This window comes from Lissotriton helveticus, chromosome 2_2, assembly GCF_964261635.1.
Source record: "Lissotriton helveticus chromosome 2_2, aLisHel1.1, whole genome shotgun sequence".
Lineage (NCBI taxonomy): Eukaryota > Metazoa > Chordata > Amphibia > Caudata > Salamandridae > Lissotriton > Lissotriton helveticus.
This window is the reverse complement of record NC_136060.1, coordinates 194313410-194334140: the sequence shown is the minus strand read 5'-3', so window position 1 is coordinate 194334140 and position 20731 is coordinate 194313410. Positions and strand designations below refer to the sequence as shown.

The following is a 20731-nucleotide window of genomic DNA, read 5'->3' as shown; positions in this document are numbered from 1 at the left end:
GGAATGTTAAAAGAAATTAAAAAATGATCTGACCAGAAACAGGGAAGGATAGAAAGAACAGAAAGGGGGCAACGCAGAGACCAGATTTGGTCCAAGGTATGACCCTTAGCATGAGTGGGTGAAAAAACGTGAGGTGAGAAGTTTAAAGAGCAGAGCGTTGCAGAGAAATCTTTAGAAGTTGTGCTTTCTCGAGGTTCGTCCGGCCAGTAGTTGAAGTCGCCTAATAGGACGACTGCCGAATTATTAACTGATAAGGTGGCTAAAATATCTTGAAAAAGGGGAACAAATTGGGGCATTGGCGAAGGGGGCCGGTAGACAAGGACAAAAGTAAGGGGGTCAGTGAGATTAGTGGACCGAGCGAGTTTTGCTGTTATCGAAAAAAAATTATATATTGGAGTCTTGCTTTTCCAATTGTGTAGGGAAATGGGCTATACTTTACACAGACCCCCATTTCTCGTGGCAGCTTGGTCATCCTGGCACTTTACACCACTGTCCTCCATACCTATTTATAATATACCAGTGTGTGTTTCTGTCTTGCCTATCTGGCTGTTGTTCCATATCACAGATTTTTGCATACAGTGTAAAATATCAACAAACTAATTAACAACACCTGAACCCGTAAACATCCTACACCCAAGGCCAGGCAAACTTGATTGACAGTATACGAATATTCATTGAATATTGTACCTCTTCTCTGCAGATCAAAATCATCAACAACGCGTGTATTTCCCCCACCAATAACGAATGTCCATTTCGACCAGAAACATTGCTACAGAGCTTTGCTTCGTTCCCTTTCAGACTCCAACCATTCATGAAGGCAAGAATACGATTCGCGAAAAGAAAAACCATGCACCGCTAGAGCTAGTTGACCACCAGACACCTCCTGCTAAACAGTGCAGAGCAGAGGTGAGGCACCTAAGGGACGAATGACATACATTGGAATCAATGCAGTGGATCCTCTTCCCGGCTGATCTGTTGCTGATGTTGCTGCTGCTCCTGGTACATGCAGTTGGCCTGATAGTTATATTGTGCTGTAGAGATGAGGGAGTCTGCACCACTACTAATCCAAGGGTTCCGAGGACACCAGGCATGATTCGTCCTATTCCCTTGGTCCTTCCAGGTGAGATATGACCCATCTGGGCCACTGCCGGTTTACTGAAATGAGACCATGGTCACCCCTCCTCTGCGAGTAATGCCCAGTTACATAAAGGTGGATGAAAGCGCACACATATCCTATGTTATTGCAAACCCTTTGGCTAGTGCCTTCTGTGTGAACACCACACAATGCCTGTCAGCTGGACATCTTCAGGCGCCAACAAACTATGAATTAAAAGATCTGTTCATAAGTAAAGATCTCCACTGACTCTGCACACTTAGCTAGCCAAAAGTAGAAAAACCTTTCCCATCATTGTCAAGCTATCCTAACAGGATCTGCAAGTCCTTCAGTCAGCATAATTTGCATCCCTTTCTTCAGTATCCTGTGAAGTCCTGTAAGTGCATCAGTGAAAATCCAATCTTTTACATGTATATCCAACCATTCCTTTGTTCTGTTCTGTGCAAGTTCTACCAGTGCCCCATGCACACTTGGCTTGGCACTTCCTTTGAAAATAGGGACCTCATTACTTAAAGCCCAGTAATGGACTGGTATTTCCCCCCTTACTGGGATTACTGATACCAGGAGTCAGTGGCGTCGTGAACCCCCCCCCCCCCCCCCCCCCCAAAGAAGCTTACGTGGCTACTGTTTAATAGTTTTACATTGGCATCTGAGGGGATGCAGACAAAAGACTGGAGACAAGGCAGGACTAAAATGCGGGGATTTGGGGCTGCTATGTCAGACACCTTCAGCAAAAGAGAGAAAAATAATTGATGCAAAGAAAAAAGTTACAAAGAGAGCAGAAAATAGTGTTTTTGAAAGACAAGAAAGAAAAATAAATGTGCGAAAAGACAGAATTGTGGTAGTTGGAAACTGGACAGAAGGAGTGAGAGAAGGCAGAAGATGCCAGTGATGAAAGTTGCAAAGAAGGAAATAACAAGGTGAAATGAATGGTGGTTCAAAAGGGAAAAAAAGAGTGAGTGCAAGTATGGATGGTTGAAAGGATGGATAGAAGGATGAAAGGACCAACCCGTTGGTGAAAGGATGAATGAAATGATTGATGGAGAGATGGGTAAGCAGAAAGAAAGATGAACATAAGCGTGAAAATATAAGTGGCTGGAAGATTGAAAGGATGACACATCTATGTGTGAAGTGACTGCTCATTGGCTGGATGGACGGAAAGGTCGATGGATCGATAAAATGATTGATCAATTAGTGAACAGATAGATGGATGTAATTTCAGTAGCTGGTTAAAATAATGAAAGGATGCATGGCAAGGTGAAAGGATGATGGATGGATAGAAGGGTGGCAGGATGGATGGACAACATATGAATGGATGCAAGGGTGAAGCAAGCAAATATAAGAAGGAACAGGCTTACTTTCTTCATTGGCTCAGCATCATTAGAGGCCTAGATCAAAGTGAGGGAAACTTGTAATTTTCTGGCTACTCCTTTGCCAGCAGTGCCAGTAACTCAGAGGCTGGTGAAAATCAGGCACAGTATGAGTTTTCCATTAAGAAATGAAGAAATATCGGGTGATTCTGCAATTCGGGGACAGGTTTTCCTCCATCAGTTACTTGTTTTCCCTCGGAGTTTCAGAAGGAGATTTGAGATGCTTTCAGCAGCCGAATGTCTGCGTGAACGTTAGCAGAGCCGTAGTGTTCCTGCGGATCTCATGCTGGTGACTCCAGTGACTACCGTCTCCATCAGAATTAAGAAGCTACTCTTAACGAGGACCCACGTGTGAGCTGAGTATAGTTTAACTACCACCGATGATTCACTTCAGCTGTAAATTTTCTACATCCTCTGTGCTGCTGCCCCAGCCAGACCTCTGCAGCAATTTTAATGAGCATGTTTCGAAACCCGTTTTTCTGCATTCTGTCCCAACTCTATACTTTAACTCTCGTGTTTTTTGATTTACTTCTCAAAAATGATCAGCCCTCTTCCGTTGACACAACTCGGCTGTTAAGAGACAGGGCTTCACTGGAAACCCTACATTTTTCATTCTAATTTCCTCCTCCCGTGATGTTTCTAGAACCTTCACGAGAAAATAGCTGTTAACAAAAAAGACCCGTTTTAAACTGGCTTAGTGTGTCTTATCCACAACAATCTTTGTTAGAAGTTACCTTTGCCTTCTGTATCTGAACTTCTTGTGTTGACCCTAGAATGGTGAGAGGGTGAAGGTGCGTGCCCCTCTTTGGTCCGTAACCTGCAGACTTTTTTTATTTTTTACTCCCATTAACGTATGGTTTAAAAGGAGTCCTTCCGTGGGTTTCCGAGATTGTCATTTTTGAATGGATGTTTTAGTTGTGCTTCCCTTCAGAAGAACCTTGCATACATGCATTGGGCCAAATTACTAGCTGTGTGAGGTATTTACTCCACCCACTAAATGTCTTTACCCTAGGGTGGTGTATTTACTGGGTGTGGTAAATGACTCCTATCCTGAGTATACAATTTGGAAATGAGGCATAACATACATAATTCGTATTTTAACACCCCAAATCCCACTATTTTTGTTTTTGTTGGCCTTTTTCCCCCTATACATTTCGGAATATTTGACTATCGGGAGAAAACTACCAGGGTGTGATAATTATCACTAGCATGGTAATTCCCATCCTTGTGCAAACTCCGGTTTGCACAAGGACTGGAATTTAGCCCTGAACTTGTCTTCCTACTTCCTGTCCATGCCCAAAGAATGCATGAACCAGAGTAAACTGGTTGGTTGCCGGTATTCATGCCTCCAAGTTCAAGGGGTGGGACTTCCAATCACCGTTCTAATGTCCACCCTCCACCCCCAATTTAACACAAAGCACTGATGGAAAGAGGAGTCGCTCCTCCTTTTCACATTAAGGGAAGGCCTCTAGAGGGCAAATGGCACCAGTGAATGCTGTAAAATTAGAGCTGTTTTTACTCGACCACACACCTTTTCCAATGAAGAAACGCAATAATTCCCCTGGTTCTTGCTTGATATCAGTATATCGATTCACATGTGCAGGAGCCACTCGACCAAAGGGGGAGATACCGAATGAATTCCTGTAGTACCTAAATGTTTGGTGTGGAAGACCCAGCCTCTGTCACAATGCAGTGTGGACAAGAGTAAGGTCAGCGGTCTATTCGACTACGTGTGTGGTGTGAGTTCCAGAGTGGTCCAAGGGAACATGAGGCCTGACCACTCGCTGTCATGCCTCATCTCAGGGCCACACGTTGAAGTTGTACAGTCACTCGGTGAGCTGCAAACCCATGCACAAAAGGCGTTTCTGGCTTCGGTGTGGATGCTTTGTACAGGTGGGCTGTTATCTTGGTTGTTTTAGGTGGACTCGTAGGATTCCCCTCATATGCCACTTATAAACGTTATCACATGACTTGCAAAGTGCTCTGATACCTTGGTGTCTAGCTAGCGCTATATAAAACTCAAATAAATAAAATAGTTAATCTTCCCAGGGACTTGAGGTGGTGTGAGGTTATTGCTGTGTGAGAGGGTATCGGTAGCTGTTTAGGCAGAGCAAGGGGGGTCCTAACACCCCCACCCTGCCTGCCCCACCCCCTGACCAAGGCACACCCTCTTCTCCCTGTACACACACAGGTCCCTGTAGAGATGGCAGAGTCCCCCAGGTCATTGTATTCCAGATCCTTCAGCATCTAGGAGCTGCTAATGTGCCACAGGATATTTATGATTGTTTTAGTGAATCGAGGACCTTAGACTGTGGATAAATGATCAGTTTAGACTACAAAGCACACCATGTAATATGAAAAAAACATTTCAAATAGATTATAGCAACCTAAACACGAGGAATGTAGTTGTTTCTGATGATGCAAATGTAGTCAGTGGGACTCGAAGAGCATTACCACCCTTTGATGCAGGACTATTTCCCATTGAATACTCGTAGTTGTGTTTCGGGTGCTCTTTTTAACAATGTGACTGTAGCTCCTGCTACCTGTACGCAGCCCTGTAACGTACCTGTGGGTACCTCCGCCAAGAGGGCGTACTGCACCATGGGAAAGAAGTGGCAGATCAACCTCAGCATCTGTCTGCAGGGGCGGATGGCCTCTGGGACACTGGCAGCTGCTCTCCACTCTGGCATGGCAGACAGAGCCTGTGATTCCTCGCTCTGGGATGACATACTGCAGTCTGAACCTCAACTAGACACGAGGTTCTTAGGGAAATTCCATGGCCTCCGGGGCTAAGGTAATAAATGACAGCAATTCTCAAAATGGGGCACCGTTCAAAGGTTGGTGGCAATCACCCATCACAGGGCAACGGAGTCCTGCTATTTGACTCTTTTCAGAAGACAAAAGTCTCATGTCCTCTAGGTTATTGTATACATTGGAGTGGTGTTTAACAGTTGAACGAAGTATTGTATGCAGCGGATGATACACGTATATGCCTCTGTGCTGCCTATACACTATTTCATACAGTCATAGCAGATGCCCGGTTACTCACCGGTAATATTCATTACTCCGAGTCCTGGTCTCCCCGTCCCATTCCTTAACAGTGAGCAGCTAGTCTGCTCTACAGAAACCTATTACCTAGCTGAGCTTTTGCACTTCCCCCCAACATGGCGTCACCATCACGTGACAATAAAGGGGGAAGTGCCGCAGAGAAACATCCTGAGAATAACAAAGAAAACAATCCCAGAAATCGAAACAATCACCCCAAAGCAACAATGCAACCCAGGGAGGGAGGGAAGGGCTCAGGAATGGGACGGGGAGACCAGGACGCCATGTTGGGGGAAGTGCAAAAGCTCAGCTAGGTAATAGGTTTCTGTAGAGCAGACTAGCTGCTCACTGTTAAGGAATGGGACGGGGAGACAGGACGAGGAGGTAATGGTGTTGTGCAACGAAATATATTCACATAAGCACGCATCGATGTATATTTGCTTTGAACGAAAGGAACAAGGTTTTTCTGAAGAACACACCAGGTTATCAGCTCCGTAATATATACATCTCCTTGAATCTGAGCATGACTGTAACGGCGTAATGCCTTCCTTCAGTAACTTAAACTAGAAATATTCCCGTGACAAGCAAACTGCCACTAACTTCATTATTCACATCTGGCATTACGAATAATATAAAACCAGAAAATGTGGTTTATTAAGAAACTAGGTATCCATGGGCCGATTCATTGCATGACCTATTGGCTGAACACAGACATTTGTGTTAGTATGACTTTATGTAGTACTCTGTACAGTTACTGTAAGTGGAGCTGCACAAAATGATAATTACTTAATGAGTCACTCGTGGATTTACATTTGCCTCGAAGAAAAGGAATTCCGGATGAGAGGAATGCAATTCCTGTTTAATGAAAAAAATCGAAACCATAGCTCATGTAACGTAAAAATAAATTAGATTTATATAGCACGTGCAAATTGTTCCGTAAAAATAAGTTAATGAGGTCCCGTGAAACCATTTTACTAACGAGAATAGTCCGCTGTGGATGGGAGTGACTGCACGTGTGTCTTAAGAAGCCAGGAAATCTCCCTCACATGACGGCTAACTGGCAGCAACCCTGTTATTCACAGGAAGCAGACAGAGTGGAAAGCGGCCAGTTTATTAAGGACCTCGCTCGCTGTGGCCCCTCCCGGTCCCATGAACCACTCACAGGCCGAGACTGGGACTCCTCGCAGATGGCCACTCATTCATAAACCCCAGGGGTATTGTGGGAAAGAGGAAAATGTTGCTTTAAACAGAATTTATAGGCGCAAGAAGAGATCAGGTAGATTACAAGGATCTCTCTCAAATAATGTAAGGGTGGAAGGGAGTATATCGACTAAACCCAAGCTGCTCGGCCAATGGAAAATGTATTTAAGAAAAATGCTTTTACATTTTACAGCATATATGCAAAGAGCGGCAATTCAAAAATACGTAGAGCTGAACAGGATCTCAAATCGTGTTTTTGCTTGAGGCTTACATCCTGCCATGCTTCTTCTTAGATGGCTCGAATGTCTTTGTTACTTATGACGACATCCAGTACCACAGATGATCAAGATGTGACCTTAGCCTGACTTATCCCCTTGTCCCCTTTCTTACCTATGGAGTCATTCTAAGACTTGTATATTGTTATGTACAATATGATTGACTACAGAGTATTTAGGACCACTCCAGCTTATGGCTGTCCACTTGCTACTTTGGGTGTAACAAAGGCAGGGCTTAATCTTAGCTGGTGGCTTCTGATGTTCAGCACCAACAGCTAAATCATCAACATCTGCGCTTTTCATGAGCACTGTTAGATCTGGGGGTCTCTAGTTGGCAGAGGTAAGTACCAATGTCCAAATAGAGACACTTGCTTTTAGTCAGGGTAAGGGGATACACACTTTAGATAACCCCTGCTCACCCCCTTGGTAGCTTGGCACGAGCAGACAGACTTATCAAAGGCAATGTGTTGAGTATTTGTACCAACATTCACAGTAACACAGTGAAAACGCCACAAATGGACTCCACACCAGTTTAGAAAAATAAAGTATCTTTATCTAAGCTGCACAAGACCAAAACGACAAAAATCCGACATACAGTTCAAGAATATGATTTTAAAAGAGTTCTAGGGTTTGTGTCGGAATAATCCACAGTTGCATCACGTTTAGCCCAAAGTACCTGTAGATGCGACAAAAGTTCCAAATGGCAGCTGCAGCGTTGAAAAACAAGTGATGCATCACTCCTGAGACCCTGGGGAGGCGATGCGACAGCACCGCTGCACGCAGCGGGCGTGTTGCGACTAATCCGGTCTGTATGGGGAGGGATGCAATACCTTGTATGGATTCCGGTGCGCAGGTTCCGTAGGAAGCGTCTCGCACAGGCACGATGCGAAGATCTTCGGGACGGCGATGATCTCATGTGCGGCGGCGATGCGCAGCGTTGATCTTCTCCTCTCGCTGCCCCTCGATGCGATGGCTCTGCGATGATGTTCGCAGCAACATGATGCGGTCTGCAAGCAACCGGTACGGTGATCTCACCCAGCGATGACGGGCTCTGCGACGATACTCGCAGCGACAGGGCACTTCCCGCACCGGGGCGATGTGTTCCGCAAGCGAACGATGCGTCAATTCTTGCAGCGGCAACAGGCACTGCGAAGATCTCTATCTTCGCGGCGGCGGGAATTTCCTCACACTGTCGGGGATGCGCTCCGCGAGCGATGCATAAAAATTGCAGATTGTCTTCTTTTCTCCTTGTCCAGATTCCCAAACAGCAGGCACAACTTCCAGAGGCCCCACAATTCGATCAAGCACTCTAGGAAGGGCAGAACTCCTACAGCAGAGTTCAGGGGGAAGCTGGGAGTGAAGTCTTTTTGTTCATGAGACTTCTTAACAGGAGGCCAGCTCTCCTCAGGCCCTTGGAGATCCCCTCAAGCAAGGGGACGCAGCACAAAGCAAAGTCCTTCCCCTCTCCTTGGCAGAAAAGCAACTGTAGGTCAGTCCACAAGCACACAGCAGGATAGTCCTTCCTCTTCAGTCTTCCAGTTTTCTCCTTGGAAGAGGTTCCTTTTTGATTCCAGGATGATCGGATTTCTTGGGATCAGGGTCCCAATAGTTATACCCCAAAATCCTTTGTCCTCTGAGGGCAGAGGGGCTTTTGCCCAGTCCAAACCAGTTCTTGAGCACTGTGTTGACATGACTCCTTCTTTCCTTTCACAGTGCTGGGCAGAAACACCAGACGCACCACAGGGGGTGGAGCCAGCACTGTGGGGGCAGGCACAGTCCTATTCATGTTCCAGGTGCAACTCCTCCCTCCCATCTAGATGCAGATCTCTCTATTCACCACTGGGTGGACTCATTCTGTCTCCTGGAATCCCACAACCCTGTCACTCAAACTTCAGACAAGGAATACACAACCTAGCAGAGGCAGGCTTGGCTAGTTAGGCAAGAAAACACCTACTTTCTAAAAGTGGTATTTTCAAACACAGAATTTTTAAACCAACTGCACTAAAATATGTATTTTATCATTCTGAGTTCAGGCATACTTAACTCTAATTTCTACCATGTTCCTTGAGTCAGTTAGGATTATCAAATGTAATAATCTAACTGCCCATTCTGGCCTATGGATAACAGGTAGCCTTGCAATAGTGAAAAACGAAAATGTCTGTAATTCACTATTAGGACATGCCACACACACTCTGGGCAATAGCTTGCTTAATCTCCACAACGGCCCCAGCAGCGCTTGGATGCCTGGCTTCACCTTGGGGGTGCCCAGGAGTGGACATTTCACATGGAAATGCCAGGAAGGGTTCCACAGAGGTATGAGCGCAGCGTCGGGACGCCCCGTCGCGTGGGCAGCCGTGCGCTTTACAAATACAACATATTTACATTTACATTTACTTGGTAAGTGCACCCACTTGCCAGTCCCTAAACCTTCTCTTTTCTTCATATCAGACACCCCTATAGTAGGCCCAAGGGCAGGGTGCATTGTAAGTATAAGGTAGGACATGTCACAGAGTGGGACCCATGATTCGACTAGGGACCGAGGCGAGAATTATCAGGTCCGGGGAGATTGAGTCCAAGAGCCGCCGATGCGGGAATTGAACCCTGGTCCCGGGCCAGACGTCTGCATCAGGGTCTGCCGCTCTAACCATTGAGCCACGCTTCTCCACATGTCAACATGGTAGTACCAGACTGCACACATGCTCTGCAATGGCAGGCGTTAGACATGTTTTACAAGGCTGCTCTGTGGGTGGCACAGCCAGTGCTGCAAACCCATCAGCAGCATTTGGATTTACAAGCCCATGGCACACTCGGTGCACTGGACAAGGGTCTGACAAGTAAACCAAACACGCCAATCATGGAATCACTAATCCATACATCAATTACAATAGGGAGAGCATATGCACTTTAGCACTGATCAGCAGTGGTAAAGTGCCCAGAGTCCTATTGCCAACAACCACAGGTCAGGAAAAATAAGGGAGGAAGAAGCAAAAAGTTTGGGGATAACCCTGCAAAAAGGGCCATTTCCAACAAGCACCAGTTAAGGACCTATTCATTTGCAGGGAGATTAAGTGAATCACAGGATGTTGAGCCAACTGCAGGACTCGAACCATCGCCAGCTCTGAAGTCGGCAGCTTTGACCATTATGCCACATCCCTTCCCCACTTTCATGGTTAGTAGTTGGTTGTGTTTTAGGGGGTGCTAGATAGAAAGTTATGCAGCAATGGGGCTAGGACTGGCAGCAACACCAATAGAAGTTCCCCCTCTGGAGATTTAGGAATCAGGAAACCTAGTCCTCAAAACTGTCAGAACTCCTTACTGAGGACGTGGTCAAGCAGGGGTTACTGAGCCCAACATTGAGGGTTGAGGACTTTTACAGCTAAGAACCAGGGTATGACTTACTATGGATTCTGAGTAAGTGGGTCAAATACCCCTTCTGCACTTGACTGTCAGGGTAAGCATGGTCTCGCAATCCAAGGCTCCTGCTGGTGGGGGGAAAATATGAGCATGAGCTCACAACTCAATATGTGTTCAGCAGTAATAAGCCATTGTCCAGCCAAATACTCACTTTTATGAAAAAAGAGAATTATTATATTTTACTGCTAAACAACACAAAGAAAAACATACAACATTCACAAGCAATCCCAAGGTCCTCCTTGAGGTGGGGACTCTAGTGTTTCCTTGGTGATTTCTTGTGGCACCACCTACTCTCGACTAGCGTTAGGGGTTGTTTCCCATTTACTATTGTTAACATCCAGGGTATGTCCCAATAGCAGTCGGAGTCACTTCGACTCTAATCTAAAGTCAATAGTGTTCCAGCGCTACAGCGTTTAGCAGCCATTTCCCCCGGGGCCAACAGGCCTGACACCAGTTTTACCCGCACCACAAGGCGTGAAGCTCCTGGAGTTCCAGTTTTCACCCTATTGGCAGGCTCGCACAGCGGCTGAAGCGGAGTTCAGGTGAGCCCGCCGCACGGACTTACTAGTGGTCGTGCTCCCGGAGCGGCCGGAGGCTATTGCAGCTCCTCCTCTGGGGAAGATTCTAGTTTCTCTCTGGTGGGAGGGTGGCTGCACTGATCCTGTCTTGGGTCCCTCACTTAGATAATGGTGCGCTGGTGCTCCCACAACATCCTCACATTTCCGGCGGGTGGTGCCAGATCAGTTTGCAGTTCTTGAAGCTCCTAGTGTCCCCATGTGGCAAACTGGGTCACTGTGTCTCATTGTACAGGTCTCTTGCCTGATGAGTACAGTGAAATCCTTTATTACAACCCCTCCTGGAATGCGGGATTTAAGCCCACTACTGCACAATACTATGGCAGTCTTTTTCATGGCGGCTCGTTCAGCCATACCTCGCAAACTAGGCTGTATATTCAGGCTCTGGTCCAGTCAGGGTAGCACAGCAGGTGGCTCAATTCATGGTGGCCTTCTCCTGGAATATGGGGTTGCCGACTCTGTCCTGCACAGAGCAACAACCCAATTTGATGCAGCTGCAGTTTCCTCACACCTCGCACAGGGAGTTCCCTCGACCGGGAACCCCTCTGAACCTGGCTCCCTCCAATGCTCCCCCCTTCCCAAATTACCAAACACTAATCTTGTAAAGCAGGCAGTTGTTGGTGCTCCAAGACAAGTGGCCTTGAATTCTCTGGGTGATGTTTTTTCACCCAGCAGGGAGACTAGCAGGCCTTGCTCCCCAGGCCAGGTGAAAAGCTGAAGTCTTGTAGAGTTTCCCCTCCTCACACAGCTCGTCTTGTTGCTTGGCAGATTACCATTTCGGAGTCTCAAACTCCCCTTCTTATAGGCCATTTCCAGGCACTAAATGTGATTTAGGGTCTGATTCTTCGAAGTTTTGTATTGTGGTTATGCTTCTTTTGAGGTATCCAGTCCTCTGCTCTCTCTCCCTCATGAAAAGCAGTCTGTCACATGCAGTAGTGACTCTAAAGCTGATATCCCCACAAGACATGCCATGGGAGTGACTAGAGTTCACACCTACATGTCCGCCACAGTGATATGTGCATCAACAAGTTAGCCAGCCCAGGGCCCCAGCAGTGCTCTTTATGATTCTCTTATAAGCCTCATCTCCTCCTTGACGTTTTCTCAGGCCCCTTCCTTGTGGCCTCTCACTGAATCAAAGAACACCCTTTGAAGTGTACTGGGGACACGTGGCTCTCCCCAGTGTATGTCCCACTCGGCTTACAGGAATGCAGCAGTACACAAATCTGTCTGGGGGGATTTATCTACTTCCTCTCCATGTTTCACCTTGCAGGTCTGGATCTCCCAAATGGAACCCAGGGCCCGTTAAGTATTGTACCATCCACAGGCAGACATACACTCAGTGCATGTAAAAAGCATACACACACTGCACAGTACTGAGTCCTCCATTTACTGTACCACTCATAGGCACACATACATCCAGCACCTGCAATTAACATGCACACACTGCAACCTTTGGGTATGGTACCACTCACAAGCACACATACACCTATCATATGCATTTGACCTGCATACACTGCATAGCACTACATTCTTCATGTACTGTATCAATCATAGGCACGCATGCATCCAGCACATTCCTTTAATATGCACGCACTGCACAGCACTGCAGTATACCTCCATTGTACCCTTCCTAGGCATACATACACCCAGTGCAGATACACCACTCCTGCGCTGCGCATCACTTCACAACAAACCAATGTAGGCCAAGGGTGAGTTAAGCACACTGCAGTAGAACTTTTTAAACATTAGTGAGCTGGTAGACCTCATTCTAGTGACAGCTTAAAAAGGACCTGTTCACTCCTGCTGATCACTACACAATATGCTGCCACCACCGCACTTGTGATGCCTAAATCCTGGTGAATGCAGTAGCCTTCCACAACTATGAGGGTAGTCGGTTGGGCGCCCCTACTGATCCAAGTCTGTGAGACTTGCTTATGTCATGGTGCACACGCATGCTCTGTGGTTGCCTATGAAAACAGAAATCGGCATTAGGGTTCCAGTCATCAGTACAATTGGGCACTCGGGGCAGGAGTACTACAATTGGGCACTCAGAGCAGAGGTGCATGTCCATCACCATGCAGGGGACATTTCTATCCCGACATAAGCCACTGTTTTCTACTAGAATAATTTCTTGGCCCTCTTACCTCAATCTTCAGTTACAACCGCCTTCTGCATTATGAGAATTTGGGAGAATGTGTACATCTCCTTCTTAAGCAATTATAATATAGGAGCTTCCATTGTCCATTTTTTAAAGCTGATCAACCAAAAGCCTTCTTAGGTCATTGACTTTGACCTTGGATAAGTCCACCATCTATGACTAAAGTTTTTGCCCGTTTCTCTTAAGGTCTCTCAACAATTGTAACTCTAAAGAACTAAGAAATACTCTGTTCAGCCAATAGACTAGTTGGATGTGAACTCTCCAAACGTTAGCACTGCCAATGAACTCCATTTTCTTTTGCCTATCTGGTAATTTGGCTACCAGGTCCACCAAAATCCAAGATATTGTGTCCTAAATGCCATATACATTTACAACTGTGTTATGCATTCTAATAGCATCTTGGGCTTGAGGTGGGTCTTTATCATCATGGGCCCATCTGTTTTTTAGTTTGACTGTTCTTCACCATCTGCAATCATAGCATCTCACCCAAGACTACTGGTGGTCGTTGCTAGTGCCCTGGAGTACAAGGGCCTAGACTGATCCTTGTAGAGATGTTCCATCTCCAGCCACCATTAGAATTCTTTTCTGACAGATTTTGGTGAAGTTGTTTGCAGGATGTCGTGAATATCTACATTACAAAAAGATATCGTAAATAACTTTATTTCTAGGCTTAACTGAAATAGTGAATATATATTACTGATCAATATCTCTGTGTGAACAGCTCTTTGTACTTTGATCTCACACTGAAAATTCCTGAGACTGAACGTACAAAGAATCGCTACCTCAAAAATATGTGCTTGCATGTTTCAGTACCTCTCCATATGATTTTAATAAGTAGCTCAAAATGAGTTGTAGTTTCTGCTATATTGCAGTAGAACTGCAAGGTAGCCAACCATGATATTCTATTGCTTTCGATTACAATTTGTATGTGCATACTAGAAACCTAATACTTGTTTTTTATAATTACACTATATTGGTTTTAACAGCAGCACAACAATGTCATACACACTGCTGGCCCTCATAGGGGATCCTGAAAAGGACATCCCGGAGATTCCACATACTCACCCACTCGTCTCAAGATCAAATGACAGTTGTGCTGCCAATCCTATAGAATGACCACCACTTCCCCCATATCTTCAAATGTTTCCTGGGACAACAGATCGCCAATAATGCTGTGTGATGGGACATCTCCACAACATATGCTAAAAATCGCCAAGGCCCTAGTACAAGTGGTTCCGGGAGTTGTCTGTCTTTCCAGAGGTGCTTGAGTGTGTACTATGTGCAGTGTAAGTAATTCAATTGAATGAGGTATAGCTGCACCAAAATGGCTAGTGTGCGTGGGTCCATTCATGCCTCCCTCCATTCTTACGTCTCCAGTGGACCTGGCTGCCCCTCTCGTCTCGCCTTTAAACGTGTGAGTGTGCAGGGGGAGCTCTGTATAGCTGAGATCCCCCATGGCCAATGGGCCCGTCGCAGCCTGGCCTCCATGGGGCTGTATTCCAGTGGTGCAATTAGTGCCTCCCGGTAGTGGTCTCCCACTGAGATCTCACCTATCCGGGGCACATCAATAGGCTCACAACTCCTGTGACTCTGCCGATGCACCTCCTGACCCACAGCGGAGTCTCCAGATCAGTTGTTGGTCCCACTCAGTCTAGTGCATCACAGCCTTCCAGTAGTGGAAGACTATCTTAGTAATTTCAGAGAGTGCCCGGGAGACCTGTGTCCAATAAAGCATGCCTAGGATGTTATCTAATCCAAGCAGCGAGACCTCTGCCCTGTAGACCATGTCTGCCTACCCTCCTCTCCAGTGATTTACAACGAAGGTGTGTGCCACCCAATAATAAAGATGGACATCGCCATGCCCCCATCATTTGTGGAGTGGAATGATCTGTTGAAGGTGATTCTGGGAGGTTTATTGGCCCATAGGAAATTCCACGCTTTGGCGGTGTTGGCAGCTAAACAGTGGTTGGGGATATAGAACAGGAAGGTTTAGAGGACGTAGAAAAGACATGGAAGGACCATCATCGAGTACAGGGCCACCCTCCACGTTATACTGAGAAATGTAATATTTTGCAAATGAGACTCTTATATACGTGTGCAACATAGGCCAGTCTAGGAATCCTTCTTCTATCACACAATAACTATTAGTACAGCACCCCCAGTCTTGAAGAGTTTAGTTAAATGTTCAAGAAATAGCTATACGTTTGTTTTAGTCAACAACACAATCACCTTCTAAACCATCTCTCTGTAGTCCCAATTTACAGCAATACAAATCTTTAGGAAGCAAATATTTAGGAAAATATTGGTAAGGAAAATCTGGGACACTGTGGTGAGGTCTTGGTCGCAGCAACATTGTATCACAATTGCCTAGCAAAGATGGTGTGAAAGACGAAGGAAGTTAAGCCTAATTATGCAGTATGTCTGTTGTTTCTTAAAAATATAATTAGTTTGAGGTTTTTAACTTGCATTATGTTTGTAATTGTTGGCTATGTTCCTACAAACATTGTTTTAATTATTTGACTCTACATTGCACTGACTAGCTATCCCTCTGTTAAGGTTTTAATTAACTGAGCAATAAGAACAACTGATGCTATACCCCCCCCCCCACGGTTCCACCCACCTTCCAGATCTCACTTAAACGAGTCACAATATTTTTAACTCAGTACTTTGTTTTATGGCTCCTTGCCTTCTTCACCTGAAGAAGACCAGAACTTTCACTCTGGTCTACAATTCTGTCATCAACGACTGCAGCGACACCCATCTCACATATGTCCTGGAAAAAGACCAACATCCCTGATATTGATCACTTATGCTGAAAACGAATTCTCTCTTTTTTGCCACCTGCAATACTTGCTTTTATATTTTTGTGGGAATTTGCCCATCATGTGTCTTTTAATATATTCGTAATAGGACAATGTAGACAAAGATGCAACCACAGATGGGCCATGTTTAGTTGCTCTTTCAAATCTGCATCCACTGCAGGAAGTGCTGTTGTGCACTTGAAGATTATCACTGTCTTGCCTACTGCGATGCTCTATTGAGATGGAGGTCAGGTGAGTGATCCTCACATAGCGTGGGCTTTGTGCTTCCTAATTCTTTACATGAGCCATGCAGAGGAAGGTGAACCTCCTTTACAACGACTGCGTTACAACGCAAGTCATTGCCCCACATTTTTTACTCTGCAAAATCTGTAACAACGCAGGGCTTTAAACCGCAAACCATCACAACGCGTTTCCCATTGCAACGCCTGGTGGAGTTAGAATAGTAAATTGCGTTGTAATGGATTGCGTTGCAAAGGCCTGCATTGTAAAAGATTTTGCCGAGTAAAAAATGCAAGGTAATGGCAAACGTTGTAAATGAGTGCAGGCTGAAGTGTCCTATTTGCTGAGGAAGAATCACAAGGACTCATCATTCGTCAGCAGTCCTCCACTCTGCGGTATTGCCCAGGGATTTTTCCTAAAAATCATTGACACCACCTACACATAGATGATTTTCAAACTATGCTACTTTGCAGTGTCCTCTTAGGTTACAAAAGCACCAAAATTCAGCAAGGACAAACAAGGCAAAAATAAGACCATGCCTTAGACAAGTGTGTAAGCTACAAAGAGGTTGATTTCTGGGACTTGGTTTCTTTGGAGTAGCAATTTCACAAGTAAGGAAGGGGGCCCAACAAGATGACTTGGTCATAATGGGTGGTTTCCCAAACTATGGTGCTGCACAGAAAACTAGGTTGCAGTATGCTCCAAATCAGAATCTGCTTTGCATTCCAACACTCAGACCTTACCTCATCCATTTAATGCATGTCTTGGTAAATGCCAATTAGATTGCTCATAGCAATGGATGTATCATCACTAAGGCTCCGGCAAGTAAGGGTGGCAGAGTGCCTTCTTTAAGGAAGAAGCCATCATACCCCTTGTAACAGACTCTCCTAAAGGTTAAGGCTCTGCACTGCATTCTTTCCCTTCGGTAGTGGTATTACTACAATAGTTGTGGCACTCATTGAAACTGTATTTGTCATGTCTCTTAGCGTGATCCATTTTCCTTGTATTGAAGAGGTATATCGTTTCCAAGAGGATCTCATTGTGCAGGATCACTTCTGGTGTGCAGGGTCAATTGATAGGAGAAAAGGTAGCACAATATTTACATGGAAGGGATCATATTGTGTTTGAGAAATGGTAAAGCCCTTGAAGGAAATGTTTAAAGCTACAGGTTGATGTCTAGATACGTACTGTTTAAGTTAGAAGAAAGCGTAGGTAATAAAGTGAAAGGGAAAGAGGCTTAGAGTATAGTGCAAACAAGGCCAGGGTAAGAGAAAACCATACCAAATAAACGGAAGTATTTATAAGGTTGTGACAAACTGTCAAGCTGCAGATATGCAATGGGAAAACAAGAGACGGAGAAACAGTGGAGAATGCTTAAAACATCTAAAAGTTAGGTTGCATTCTCTCAACATTTATTCAACCTTACATTTTTCATCAGAATCCGAAAACCTTAGAAGCCGTGAAGGCGATGGTTGCCGATACGAACACCGGAGAATTACAAGCTGCGTTTGGCTCAAGGATGGAGTTTGGGACTGCGGGGCTCCGCGCAGCCATGGGACCTGGGACCTCGCGCATGAATGACTTGACCATCATCCAAACAACGCAGGTACATTTTTCACTTTAGCTTTTTGTAAATCCATTTTCATAAGGATTTCTTATTTACTGAGTAAACTAGGGTCTCCCAGTTACAGATTTATCAAATATAGTGCCTCGTCTCCCAACAGCTCTTTGAAACATAGCGCTTTATAGGGATCCAATAAAGGACTAATATAATGGGTATTGATTCCTAAAAGGGTTTGGTTCCGTAGCTGATGGTATTTAGCAGATACATGTGCAGGATTGTAAACAAAGATTTATAGTTCGTATTCATTGGAGCATGGGGGTGGGGTGGTGGAATTTGCTAAAAGCAAATTGTAGTTTAAGTTGTTTGTCATGTGGATGTTCTGGAATGGGGTAGAGTTTAAAAGGGGGGCATATGCACTGGAAGTAGGGTTGGGGGAGGGTGCTGGAGCTCCCCCAAAATAACAGCAGAAGATGAATGAAAAATAAAGATGCCTCTAAATGTTGTCTTTATCTTGTCACATTTGCTGTGCGTTCAAAGACCGAGGTCAACTGTGTCTGGCTATGCCTTATGACACATTGCTGATTATTCTTTTAACATGGAGATTGCTTTTCTTTCTCAGACTCCAAAGTTAGTGGAGTTTGTAAAGGGAACTATCTGACAATCTGTCTGGGGTACAGGGGGAGTGAAAGGAGTGTTTGTAGGATGTCAGTATTCTTTCTGGTACACAACATGTAAATACCTGTAAATTAACTGGACAGCTATTTTAAATATACCAGCAGTTAGAAGAGCAAACAAGAAGCATATTTTTTGTAATTCTGAAGTGTGAGGGAAACAAAAATTTTAATAGGATCAAAATGATTGAGACACTAAAGTTGGTGTTATGCAAATGATAAATATGTGCTGAAACCCGATTTCCGCACATTATATAATTTTGTACTATATAGTTTAATTAGTAAAACTTTATGTCCCTGAGAATTTTGTGGAATTTTAATAAAAAATGTGCTGTCTATAAATGACAGTGTAGTGCCACAACATGCTTTAGTAATGTAATTGCAGCAATGCGCTCCAAAATTCACCACAGGCTACATACTACACCTTTACCACTCTCTTGCTGAATGGTTGTGGCTTTTTTACTGTACTTGTTTGTTAGAGCTGTCAGCCGTAGGGTAGTCTTCCCCCAAACCTTTTTGTCTTTACCCTCCACCTTTTCCTGAAATTCCTTTTTGTTGGCTTTAGGACTCTGCACTTTACCACTGCTAACAAGTGCTAAAGTACTTGTACTCTCTCCTTTAAACATGGTAAAATTGACTTCCACCTAATTGGAATATTACATTTACTTATAATTCCTTGTAGCATGGAATACCATATAGCCAGGACCTGTGAATGTAATATAATTAGTGGGACAGCAGCACTTACCTACTTACGTAGCCCATTAAAATGTGTCACAGGCTTGACATTACAACCTGAATGCAGTTTAAACTTCCAATTCAACTTGGTAATATTACCCCTTTCCAAAGCCTGAAACTCCCCCTTTATTGCATATACATCACCCCTTGAGTAGGCTTTAAGTAGCCCTTAAGTCAGTGTGCATTGTAATGAAAAGGTTAGACATGTACTTTTAAGCTTTACATTTCCTGGTAGTGAAAAACTCCTACATTTGTTTTTCACTTGGGTTGCCTTATTATATTTAATAAGTGCTAACGTTTGATTAGGAACAGGTAAACATTTCATATTTGTTGTCTGAGAAATTGAAATAAAAAATCTATCCACCCATGGTTTATCTCCAGTCAGCTTGACTTTAGGGCCGCTCCCACTGCGTCTAACTCTGCAGCAAACCCTGTTCAGTGGTCCTTTGCCAAAGGGATGCAGACCTTGTGAAACTGTCATCGACTGCAATCTCCAGCCTCATCCTGCTGGAGATTTTTGACTTCCAAAAAAGAGACTAAAAGGCTGATTAAGAGTACGGTGGTCCCAAGACTACTGTACCGTCGGTGGTGGTCCAACTGCCGCCTCCTCGGTGGTCCGACCGCCTGATTTATAAGCATGGCGGTCAGACCCCGACGAGAACACCGCCAGGATCGTGGATCCTGTGGCGGTGGAGAAAGCGGCAGGCCAGTCTGATCATGACCTGCCTTTCCACCAACCTTTTCATGGTAGTGAACCTGCAATCAAAGGTCAGCGGAAAGGCAGTAACATGGCCACAGGGCGATTTTGCCCATTGGGGACAGTGCATGGGTGCACATGTTGTGCCTCCCTCTGTTTGCACTGTCATGCGTGCACTGTATTCCATGCATGACAGGATGCATGGTACACAGTCTACCTAATATGCAAGAAGCTCTGCACTGCGGCAACATTTGATTCAGACTTTCTCTGTGAGCTGTAACTTGCCGCCACCAATGAACCCGCTGCAGTCCTACCGCCAGCCCGTCAGTCATGTCATAACTCGGTGGTCGCTATCTTGTCGGCGTTCTCCCAACTGCTGCCGCAGCAGACTGGCGGTGGGACTGATCAGGTACTAATCGGGCTCTAAGTCCTAACATAGAAATCTTCACTGCGACTTCGTCCAGCGGCTCTCCATCAGCGACGCTGCCTCCTCAGACACTGCCTGCAGCCTTTCTCAAAACAAGTAAAATGATGTACTTGAGATGAAAAATAATTTAGAAAGTAAACATAAAATATATAAAACATTCAAAACAACACAGTAAAGATGAGAAAAGCGAAATAAACCATTCCAAGGCCTTGCAGGGTACAATTAAGAAAATTAAAAAACTGAGAAGGATAAATAGCATTAGTCATCATTAAAACATTGCAAAGTACATTTATTTAAAAAGCAACTTATGTTCAGCATACAAAATAATATACAATAACTTTTTTAAGTCAACAAACTTTGATTTGTGAAACCAATAACATCAAGTCCATAAACTAACGAGAAAATGACAATATACAAAATTAAATGAAAAACATCGCAAAACATA

At 44.8% G+C, this 20731-nt stretch overlaps 1 protein-coding gene across 1 annotated transcript in view; it reads left to right on the top strand.

Moving 5' to 3' along the window:
* PGM2 (phosphoglucomutase 2) overlaps positions 1 to 20731 on the top strand; it is a 368921-nt gene that overhangs the window by 43729 nt on the left and 304461 nt on the right. Inside the window, exon 2 of the mRNA XM_078678353.1 lies at positions 17631 to 17798. Coding sequence (XP_078534479.1) covers positions 17631 to 17798 — 168 coding nt within the window. The remainder of the gene's footprint in view (positions 1 to 17630; positions 17799 to 20731) is intronic.